This window comes from Carassius carassius, chromosome 7 (genome assembly GCF_963082965.1).
Source record: "Carassius carassius chromosome 7, fCarCar2.1, whole genome shotgun sequence".
Taxonomy (NCBI): domain Eukaryota; kingdom Metazoa; phylum Chordata; class Actinopteri; order Cypriniformes; family Cyprinidae; genus Carassius; species Carassius carassius.
In genome coordinates, this window is record NC_081761.1 from 23,736,699 (window position 1) to 23,749,012 (window position 12,314).

Consider the following 12,314-nt stretch of genomic DNA (forward strand, 5'->3'; position numbering starts at 1 on the left):
GAAACCATCTTCAAGAAATCTGCTTCAGTCAGTATAACAAACAAAACTAGAACAATTTTTTTATAAGAAATCATTTTAACATAACGTAATTGTATACATGTATATTTACAGTGCATACTGTATTATTTCATAATAATATAGAACTGCTTTCCACTGAGTGTTCTAGGTTGGTTAAGGTTATCCTGGACATCATGATTCAATTTACTTGATTCAGACTGTCAAGCAGGGTACCTTAAAATCCCTGGTTTCAGAGACAACAGGAGATGTTTGTACATTGGAGGCGGCCGTTGTCACTTTAGTGACAAACAAGTTAATTGGAGGCACTGACAACCTTCCATCTCTTCTCTCTTCCTTCTTGATTGGATGAGTGCTTGAACGAAAGTGGCCCGTGTCAGCAGAGGCTGTAACGCTTCCTTGACCACTAAGAAAAGAGGGTATGATTGAATGGTCTCTGTTCCCACTGATCACGCTTTTATAAGAGTCGTCCATCTGTAGAAACCCAAGATAAAACAAATAAAGTGGTTACTTCTATAACCAAAAAGAAAGATCATTCTAAGGAACTCTACAGTACCAATTTAGAACTATGTGTTTAAGAGCACTGAAAAAAGGTAATATCTCAGTTTGATATGACCCTATATTTATCAAGTCTACAAATAAATTACTGGTACAGAGAATACATTATTGCTTTTGTTCAAGATACGGTGACCAAAGACCGTGTGTGACCACGCATGGTTGAGAAGCTCGTCATGGAAAAGAGCACGCGCACACACACACACACACACACACACACACCAAAGTCACAGCTTGGGTTTCATGAAGCACCCGGAGTGCAGAGCAGTAGTAGTGGCCTTATTCATTATTAATAAGTCAGCCGCTAGATGATCAGAAGTAATACTAAACTTCACACACGGAACACTGAACAAACTTCCACTCTTCCTCATCCCACTCCTTTATCAGGTGTGTTTATCAACCATTTAGGTACTATTTAAAAACTAACAGTTACTGTATGGTAAGATTCTGGACTGAAAAGTATACTTTAAGTGCAACTGGAAGTAAATGATGGGTTATATTGTCATTATATATATATATATATATATACACAGTGATTACTGATGATCTACTGTAAAATTAAGCCATATCATGAATAAATTTACAATAATTTCAATGCACCTTTTAAACTGACCATTACATTTCCTTAAGAGCATTACTAGTACTGCAATCTTTTCCTGTCTCATGACTGGCGAATATGGGAGAAATAAGATGAAAATGTTAGATGTCACTGAACAACACTTCAATATTAATAAGAAAAAAAGACAGACTGGATTAATATCCTGGATTTAGCTTAAACCGTTTCAATCTTGATATATTTCAAAGCAAATATATAAATATCAAGAATATCATTAAAAAAAACAATTAGAAAATTTATTTAGCTCTACTAATGACCAACGCATACGTTCCAGGTATAACTGTGCACTTTCACTTTAGTTTATTTCGGTCTAGATGCATACTGTCCCAACACTAACCAATCAGACCATGCAAAATAGTGCCATAACCATAACCATCAGAAAAAAAGCTAAATACACTTTTAAATTGCATGATTGTTTTCAATGAGATACTAAACACCATGTGAAATTGACACAGATGGCAAAAATCCCATTAATCAGAATCAAAATCCTTCACTGTGAGAATCTAAACTCGAATGAAGACATTTTAAATCTTAATTTTTTTATGAACAAAAGAACAAGTGATCTATAATATAACAAGGCTAATAATGGGCACTTACTGAATATGATCTGGGCAATGAAGACACTCTGGAGGGTTTGGCTCCAAATGGACGTGGTGTGACACCCGTGGAGAGGCGCGAGGAACTTTCTGACCTTCTGAAACCTCTGGGTAGAGTGGCAGATACGCGTGCTCCACCTGCATAAAAGCTCTCCAGGAGGCTCGCACGGCAGCTGAAGTCTGGACCCTGCCACTCGTATGGTTCTGGATCCATGGTAGCCAGGCTGGTCAGTGAACTCTGTTCAGAGACAACAGCTGATGGAGGGGTGAAGAATTTAACAGCCGAGTCAGTAGTCTCTGCATCAGTGCCTCCGGTCAGAGCAGAAGATGTCCCGTACGTGAGGGGTGAAGCCCAGGTGGTGGACCACCCAGTACTGCTGACACTGGAGCCCGCATCACTCATGGGTCCAGGCATGTTGGAGCTGGAAGAGAGTGAACCGGCAACTGGAGTGAATGGCTGATCTGATCCCAGGGCAGGAGTTTAAGGATGGGGCAGGACTCTACTAGAAAGCACATGGCGATTAGCGGTCACCCATGCACTAAAGGGTGGGAAGTGGAGCGGGCTTGGAGGACAGGTGCTACCATTAAAATGTCTCTAATGGAACACCAAGTGGTAACACTTTAGAATAACATTCAATTTGTTAAATTAATAAATTTTTTAAAAACAACTGAATTTGTTAGAGCATTTATTAATCTTGGGGGATGTTGATTTATAAAATAAGTCATGTATTCGTGAAGCTGTAGTGTAGTTTCATAGATGTGAAAAATTACCGACCGCGATTCATTTCTGTACTGAAATTTTATAAACATTCATTTGCCACTAAGATGTGGGGGCGGTTTAGCAGATTCTTCAACAGCGCTGACTGGTCATTGTTTTCATGTGCTCAACAGATATGTCTGTGATTGGCTTCAGTGCTCACACAGAAACAGACGAGAGTGTTTGAAAGCTGCGTCTATCAGTCTATGTGCAGATATATTAGGGATCCGCTGATGGTGTCGGATCCATTTTTAACATTTCAATTCCTGAATGGTATCGCGGTCGTGTGAGCACTCAGTGAAGAGCATGAAGTGATGAGCACTGAAGCACTGTAGGTAAAGTATTGTTACCTAAAGTACATGGAGAACAGTGATTCTAATGATAGAGAACTACTTCACTCTTTCCCTGCTAATGACAGAGGTCTTTGTATTTCTGTATTTTCACTCTTATACAGTAGGGTAGGGCTGCTCAATTATGGCAAAAATCATAAATTACCATTATTTTGGTCAATATTGTAATCACGATTATTTAAAGGGGTCATATGATACTGCAATAAAAAAAAGAACATTATTTGGTGTAATGAAATGTGTTTAATGCGGTTCAAGGTTCAAAAAACATTTTCCACATACTGTACATTATTGTTTCTCCTCTATGCCCCGCCTTCTGAAATACGTAATTTTGATAAGGCTTATTGATCTGAAAAGTGAAGTGTGCTCTGATTGGCCAGCTATCCAATGCGTTGTGATTGGCCGAAAACCTCAAGCGTGTGACGGAAATGTTACGCCCCTTAACATATTGTGATGCCATGTCTGGCTGGAGCGACAAGACAAACATAAAACCCACTTTAAAATTGATATAAACATGATTTCTAGTCATGTCCTCTTTTGGAAGGCCAAACAAAGTAGTTTCGCTTTCACAGTGAAACACACAGCATCTATATGACATGGCAGCGACAACAAAAATACTACAACGAGAATAAAAGGCATGCCGCCTTTCATGGCATGAACATCTGGGCGGCGTTATGCAAATCTTCCCACATAGTCACATAGACATGTGGGGGCGTGTTAGAACGAGCCGTTTTAGAGGGGTGTGGACGCCTCTTATAAAGAAGATCTTTTGATTTGAGACTTTAGTCTTTGCAACTTTACAGATCTTTATGCACCAAGAGCTTGTAACACTACAAAGAGAAAAGCAAAATTTAAAATCACATCATATGACCCCTTTAACATGATTAGGAGGGGGCCATATGACCAAAACTTTATATGAGTGATTTATTTAAAGAAAGTGATACATATCAAATATGTATTTTCTGTAAATAAGGTTGCCATGACATCTACATTGTAGAGACCAGCAGAAATTCAAACAAAAAAGTCCTCAAAATTATAGAAAATTAAACTGTCAGTAATAAAAAAAGCAAAAGCAAAGGACAAATACGATAAAATAAAAACATACAAATGAAACAAACTTTAATGTTTTTTTTTAGGCATGTCTCAAGCAGTTTATAGCCTACTACAGAAATGAATAATCACATATAAAATAAAACAGCAGTCTTCACTGTTAGAATTATACTTTTGTGTTTCTTAAAGCTACAAAATCCTTCACTCTAGAGCAGTGTGTGATTTTGAATGTGTCTTTTGTTGTTTGATTAATAAACACACAGTCGCAGCAGGAAAATAGCCCGCTGTCCCTTTATGAGCCGTATGGATCCAAATTAACATTACATGTGTATTTTCATTCACAACTCTTTTCGTTCACTTATTACATGTCCAGCGAAGGTAATCACTAAGTGCAGCATTTTGACACATTTTTGCGTGCATTTGACCATTTAGGTGCTTACTTTGAGCTAAAAGATGACTTTAAATGTCCGTGTTCTGTTCAGTCTCTGAATGCTTATGTCTTCCTGAGGAGCAGCGCAAGTTCTTTCACGCTTTTAAAAAGATGAATAAATACTTTGATAAATCAAGCACGTCTCATTTTGCAAATGTCATGTTACATGATTTTACTGATTTGCACGGGAAATTGGGATTTATGGAGGAACAAAAGCCAGTGCTGCAATAATTGTTTTATATTGATTCATTTTTATAATCGTTGGAGGCCAAAATCTAAACCATTTTTTTGATTAAGTGCACAGCCCTACAGTAGGGGGTGCCATTACACATCTTCTTTGAGGCTACGTTCACACTGCAGGCTGAAACGACCCAATTCCGATTTTCCTATGCGACCTGTATCTGATCTTTTCATGAGAGTCTGAACGATACAGATCCGATCTTTTCAAATGTGACCCAGGCCACTTGGGTATGTGGTCCTGAATCCGATACATATCCGATCTTTTGAAATGCGACCTCCGTCTGAATGGCCAGGCCACATGTATCCGACCCGTACGTCATTGATACGCTACAAACGTCATAATTTCTCAGTTGGGAAAATAACTTTAATATTGCAAAAAGAGCTCCGCTGTTGACTACACTGTTGTTGACATCCATGTTTAACGTTAGCTACTTCCGCAAACAACGAGTGATGCCGTTGACCGTTGAGTACTCTTCTGCGCATGCGGGTCACTTCTGGGTCATTTCACGTTCACACAGGAGATCACAAAAAGGTCGCATTTAATTGGAAATGTGAACGGCCTTGCAAAAAAATCGAATTTTTTCAAAAAATCGGAATTGAGCATTAAGCCCTGCAGTGTGAACGTAGCCAAAGAGTCCTAAATCCCTGGATCAAAATGCAGAGAAGAAGAATCAGAAACAAGCGATCGCGCAAGAAAGCCGATGTTCATGTTAAAAAAAAATTGTGAATTGTGAAACATTTTGGGGCTGTTGACAGAAGCTTCTGAATCCATTCAGTCTTTGATAAAAACTTATTTCAACCTTTTGTTCAAAATGGTGTCTTTTAATGAAATTTACCCACATTCAAATGCTATTTATTTATTTATTAAGCAGAGGCTCTATTCTTTCTTTTGATATACAGCACATTCAGCTATATAGCATATTCACACAACAAAGGGGGCTGTGAAAGATGTTTTAAAACATAAAATAGGCTTATGTTAATCAAGTTACTCCATACTTGCAATTCAGTTTTTAGGTGTGTTTAAGGAATATTGGGGACAAAATAAAAATGCTGTCATTATTAAATCAGCATCATGTCTTCTAAAAACTTGCTTTCATGCATGAACACAAAAGGTGCTAAGAAAAAAGTTGACCTTTTCCATACAGTGAAAGTAAATGGCCATTACGGCTATCAATCAAAATTTCAGTAAAAAACTTTTATTCCGTTTATGAAAAGCTACAGTATTTTTTTTTTTTTCAAACGACACCGAATACAGCCAAAGTAGTTAAAGTCTTTGGTTCTTTTAATTTTGATGATTTTGGCTCACATTTAACAAAAACCCACCAATTCACCATAATTTGAAGTTGGAAAAAGGTAATAAATTGCAATAGATCGCAGAATATAGCAAAATATTTAAAAATCGCAATAATATTTTGTCGTGACAAGTATTGTGATACTATTGTATCGTGGGGCCTCTGGTGATTCCCACCCCTAAATTATACATTTAAAATTACATAATTTTTATTTTTTATTTTTTTTTCTCCTTTTGACAGCCCATGGTTCCCATTCACTATTATATTAAAAGACATCCTGCTAAATTCCCTACTTTGTCAGTCATTTGGGATTAAAATAATATGAGGGTAAATAAATATGAACAGAATTTTCATTTGTGGTTGGGCTATACCTTTAAAAATATATTAAGACAAAAAAAAAAAGTATTACTGTGAGAGTAAAAAAATATTACCTCTCCTCTGGCACCTCTGTGAGCTGTGAGGTCCTGATGGCACTGCTTCCTCCCCCACTGCTGATCAGTTCAATCTGCTCCCTCTCCCCAAACTTCTTGTGGAGGTCAGAGTTTGCACTCCACCGCCGGCTCTTCCACCTGTTCAGATCCTGCAATGACAGAGGTAAAAATTTCCAAAAGAAATACTGGCAAAGAAAAAAAAAATCTGACAATAACATCAGTTTGGTGTGTGAATGAGCTTTATTAAAGAAAAAAAAAATGGCCAGTCCAAAACCAAATATGTTTTTATTTGGCTCACTGAGGACCCCCACAGCGCCAACTTAGACATAGCAACATATAGAAGAAACTTTATGCAACATTTTCTCGAGTAACACACAGAAAATGTTGCCAAAATCGGATGTCCTAAGGCATTACATTTACCTCGGTGACAAACCTAGGCTCCTAAACCAGCCAAAGTAAATACTCACCTCCCTCCCCTTTTTATAAATAGTTTATTGTATTATTTATATACATGCATGCATGCATGCATACATATACAGTCCTTGCGAAATGCATACATATACAGTGCCTTCATACCCCTTCATTCATTTCACATTTTGTTATGGTGCAGCCTTATGTTAACCTGCTTTTACTTTTTTTTTTTTTTTTTTTTACACATCAATCTACATTCTCCATTCACCACAATGGCAAAGCAAAAACAGAATTGTCACAACTGTCATTTAAACATTTTTGAAATGCATACATTGCATAAGTATTCAAACCCTTAACTCCTTACTTAGCTGAAGCACCTTAACAGCCTCAAGTCTTTCTGGGTATGACGCGACAAGCTTTGCACATCCGCATTTGGGAATTATCTGTCATTCTTCTCCTCACATCCTCCCCTCTCAAGCTTTGGCTGGATGAGGGCAGACGCACATTTTCAGGTTTCTCCAGAAATATTTGATTGGGTTAAAGCTCAGGCTGTGGCTGGGCCACTCAATGACATTCACAGAGTTGTCTATAAGCCACTCTTGCTGTGTTTAGGTTCATTGCTCGGTCGGAAAGTGAACCTTCTGCCCAATCTGAGGTTCTGAATGCTCTAGACTTGGTTTTTAATTAAGGACATCTCAATATTTTGGTGCACTGAGCTTTTCTTCTACTCTGACGAGTCCCTCAGTCCCTGCTGCTGAAAAACGCTACCAGCACACTTTACTTTTGAGCAGAGCTGGCTTCCTTCAAACATGTTACTGGGAATTGAGGTTCTACAAACCAGAGAATCTGGTTTCTCACAGTCTAAGGGTCCTTTAGGTGCTTTTTTGCAAATTCCAAGGTTTCCATGTGTCTTCACTGAGGAGAAGATTGAGTCTGGCCACACCAACAAAAGGCCCAGATCGGTGGAGTGTTGCAGTGATGTTTGTCCTTCTGTAGATTTCTCCCATCTGCATATATGATCATGGAGCTCATCTACAGAGATCATCAGCTTCTTGGTCACCAGTCTAGGCCCTTCATCGTTTACTCAGTTTGGCCAGGAGGCCAGCTCTAGAAAGAGTTCTAGTTGTTTCAAAAGTCTCTCATTATGGATAATGAAGGTTACATGATTCTATGAACAATCGATGAAGCAGACTTTTTTCTAAACTTTTTCTCAAATATATAAATAAATATATACGTAATTAACCTATTTGACTAACTTTGTGTCTTTGGAACACATACAGAAATATACGGTTTCCTGAGAAATATACTAACAACAAAGATATTTTAAGAATTGTATGGACAAAACAATATATTGTATGTTCCACAGGTGAAGAAAAAAAAAAAGAAAAAAAGAAAAACACCCATACAGGTTTAAACCAACAGAAGGGTAAGTAAATGATGACAACTGCCTTTTTTGGGTGAACTATCCTTGTAAACATTTATTGTATTATTAAAATCTGTGTGTTCAGTAGTTCCACAACCATGATGTAAAAATGCTATGCAAGTAGGCATCACTTACCTCATGCCACTTGGCTTCACCTTCCTTTATTCTGGCCCGGATGCTCTGTAGCTGCTCGTGCTGAACTCTCTGTATGGCTGAGGGGTCAAGGGTCACCTCTCCAACAGACCCCTGGTGACTGTGCTGTGACTCCAGCTGGTCAAAACTGAAGCAGGTGTCAGACTCCTGTGGAATGGGCTCCAGTGGGATGTCACCCATAGATTTACTTCTGTTGAGTGGAGATGAACATGGTCATTTAAATGATAATCTCAAAACGTTGGCTTTTACACAAGAATAATTGTGTTATACTGGCATCTAGAGGTTAAGACTTTAACACAGCTTTTACAGGGTACAGTTCAAGACACTAGCATCATAAACTAAATGGAGAGATAAACCAGCAAAAACTCCACACAGTGATGGAAAATTAATAGTGTAATATTACAATACAACATAAATAAGCGTATGCATTAAAGCTTATGCTGTAAAATAACGATTTAATGATGCAGGAGAGACAGAATGAAAGGCACCGTTTTATAGCATGTAGCAATTTGTAAAACACTGTGTGATGATTGATTTTATAATTTACTTTAGGGAAAAGTCCTTCAAAATGCACACATTCCTACAGAAAAGCAGCCTGCGTAATGGAGCCACAAACGCAAAAGCAATCAGGAGTTTGTTCTTGCAAGTCAAAAAAATGGCAGAACTCACCCTGTGTACCGAGAGTGTCTCGTGGGAAATCTGGGAAATCATGAAAATATTTGATTGTGATACGCTCTTTATAGTAAATGGATATATTTTTCGTTTCTTCCAATGGAGGATCAATTAAAAAGAAAGAGTGCACCGATAAATAAATTCACCCACCGTCATGATTTTAAAAACCTACATGACTTACTATCTATTATGGGACACACACACACACACACACGAAATAGCAAATAATTAAATAAAAATAAATTATTCACACAATCTGTGTGCAACTGAGCTGGTATTTTTATTGGCCCAAAAATTTATTTGACATTTCAGTGCAAGTTGTTTGACATCAGACTGTGACATGTCAGACAGACACAAACATTACATCATATGAACAACAGAGCTCCAGCTGTAATGACTGCATACGCACAGAATTCATTACATTATATAATGACATCTGTGTAGCAAAACTATTAAAAACACCTGTAACACTAAATCAGCTCAAGTAACTCCCAAGATTTCTTTAGTTGTTAGAGATTTTTGGTTAATCCCACTGTAAAACAATCGGAAAACAGGTTCTAGGTTTCATTTACCTTGAATCTTATAGAAATTAGTGCGCAAATGCATTCTTACCACCTGTTCTCACAGTCATTGTATGTAAATGGGACTTATGGACCTTTTGGTACTTAAGTCTTGTACCATTTAGATTAAGTTCAGTTTTCCAAAACAGCCATTTATTTGTGCTTGCAGTGGATGTGCTCAGGCCTTTATAAGTCATCTCATACCTATAAATAAATTAGGCTGGTGAAGGAAAACACTGTAATTAGCCTCAGAGATTAGATGGATGTAACCCAATTAAGAATTTGCTACAATCTCAAGATGGCATTAGTTCTGAATTAAGCTCCATTAAAAAGGAAGCAAAATTTTGGTGCAAACATACATAGTATCTGCCATATAAATCAAGTTTACCTGCTAAAAATTAACTGCGTCATTACTACAAATCAATGTTTAAGCTAATTAAGTAAAGCTAAAAGATTAAGCTGACTGTTTACCAAGTATTTTATACATTTTCATACAAACACTCCTCCGGCCATATGCATTTAATTAGCATACAATATCCTTCTCAAAATATATACTGTATTGCTTAAGTTAATATTCCAATGCACATCACAAGAAAATAAAAAAGGAAGAACGTCTCAAAGGGTGTGGGGGGATTTGGAATCAGGTGAAAAGTTTGGAGCGGGTGCAGCTAGCCAAGGAGTGATGTCAAAATCAGAGTCGTCCTCAGAGGAACCAGACATCTTTCGGCTACAGGAAGGACAGAAAGAGAGACAGAGAAAAGGGAGAAAGCAATAGCAGACGAAAAGGGAAAAGACCATTTTAAATCGATTAAGAAAAAAGAAAGACCAAGTACAGGGGGTCACATAAGTATGTACTACTGATAATTAATATACTTAACCCCCTTAAGAAAGCCATTTAAATAATAAATCAATTAAATTGATTTATTTTATTATTATTTGATAACCCTGATCCAAAACAGCCAGGAATATATTTCATAATGCAACTTGCTGTTGTGTACTTTAACAAATATTTTTATTACATTTTATAATTTTGACACCGGTTGCAATTTTGATTCAGTGGCTCTATGAGGGTTAGGGATATGTTTTTTTTTTTTTTATATATATAAAACAAGCAAAGAAGTTCAGTAACAGCAATTATGACAATTTATAGATTTCATTTCACTTCTATGATGGTGGGAAAAACTGGTGGGAAAAATGGGATTCTGCCAGATTTCCAACTGGCTCTAGGGATTTTCAAGACCCTATTTCTCCATATGACACAAACCTGAAGCCCTGCATCTTCTTATACCATGGTCTGCGCTGGGATCCTAGCCTGATCTTTTTCACATGTAGATCTTCCTCAGGTGTCCAATATTTGGGCAGGAACTTGTCTGAATTGGCATTGATGGAGGTTTGATGCTCCGAGACGAGCACCCGACGGGCGTAAAGGTCATCCAGCACCGGATCGGCATTTCCTCGCTCCTCATCAGAGTCACTCGTGCCATTGTTTAGGGCTCGCTGAAGAAACTCTTCCTCCAAAGTGACTGTTTCAAAGTCTGCCCGTCCATTTACAGAGGGAATGGATGACACGCTGCTTCCCAAGACAGAGGCATCCGTATGAGACGAGTGCAAAAACGTCTCCTAGAAGCACATGCACGAACATGCATGCAAAACTGTTAACCGCTTTTTTTCCATTTAGAGCTAGTTAGTGGAGCACACAGCAACAAACCAAAAGCAGTTCTAGTAATGAGATGAATGAACGGCAAATTAGTGCAGATCCACACAGTGCCAAGCTGAACCTTGAAATTGAAGGATCACACCAAGCAATTCTTCCAAATGAGCTCCACTACAGTAGAACGCCAGTTTAGGAAAAACTAAGCATGTCTTCTCAATTAATAAGCTTATTTAGTTGCATTCAGCAGATGAACAAAAAGTAGTTAGGACCAGTTGGATGGACATGAGCACAAATATTAGGGCACCACGGCAGACACAGTCTATGTTTGAAACACTCTCTAAACTCTGACCTCTGGTTTGATCTCTGGGGTGGCAGTGCGGCCAGCCGTGAGGCATCTGACAAGGTGAGCCATGACTTCCTAGCACTTGGAGTCACCATAGGGGCCACCGTGGGTCCTAGAGGCTTTGAAGGGATCGCAAAGTTCACAGGGGCCATGGAGGTTACGGAGCGAAATCTGCGACTCGCTAGGTCGTCCTGCACAAGGTCTGGTTCAGGGCGATCAGCATCAGAGTCACTGTCACTCTGGTAACTGCTTGCCCATTGGAGGAAGGCAGAAGCAGGAGGGAGGTCGTGGCATAAGCACCTCCCACTTTCACTACAGCCAAAAGATGGTGGACAGACTAAGAAAACCACCCCAATTACACGCACAATATATGTGTTATAACCAACCCTGTTACATAAGAAACCATCAAAAACAAAACCATTTTATATGGATAATAGTGATGCGCGGGTCGTCTCATAACCCGCGGGTTGTTTGGGTTGGGTTGGGGCGGGTCACTAAAAACTAAATTTTTAAAAATCCATTTATATTGCATGGAATTTAGTGGTGGAAATTTGGATTTTTTCAAGAGATTCATTGATTTTCAGTTCGTTCACCAAAATGATTCATTCACTGATTCGTTCAGTGACCATTTCTTCATATTACACAAATACGCAAGCAGTTGGCGAAAAAGAGTGTCTCATGTGTTATGTCTTAAGTCAAGGAACGTATTTACTTGTGACAAAAACTGATTTGGCTTTATTAAAGTGTGTGCATGAATCGCGTAAAATAG

At 38.3% G+C, this 12,314-nt stretch overlaps 1 protein-coding gene across 1 annotated transcript in view; it reads right to left on the reverse strand.

Moving 5' to 3' along the window:
* Positions 1–12,314, reverse strand: part of lmo7b (LIM domain 7b) — a 40,036-nt gene that overhangs the window by 16,962 nt on the left and 10,760 nt on the right. The window contains exons 9-14 of the mRNA XM_059554242.1: positions 11,552–11,857; positions 10,813–11,118; positions 8,299–8,506; positions 6,330–6,478; positions 1,784–2,204; positions 232–489 (exon numbers count right to left, since the gene is read on the reverse strand). Coding sequence (XP_059410225.1) covers positions 232–489; positions 1,784–2,204; positions 6,330–6,478; positions 8,299–8,506; positions 10,813–11,118; positions 11,552–11,857 — 1,648 coding nt within the window. The remainder of the gene's footprint in view (positions 1–231; positions 490–1,783; positions 2,205–6,329; positions 6,479–8,298; positions 8,507–10,812; positions 11,119–11,551; positions 11,858–12,314) is intronic.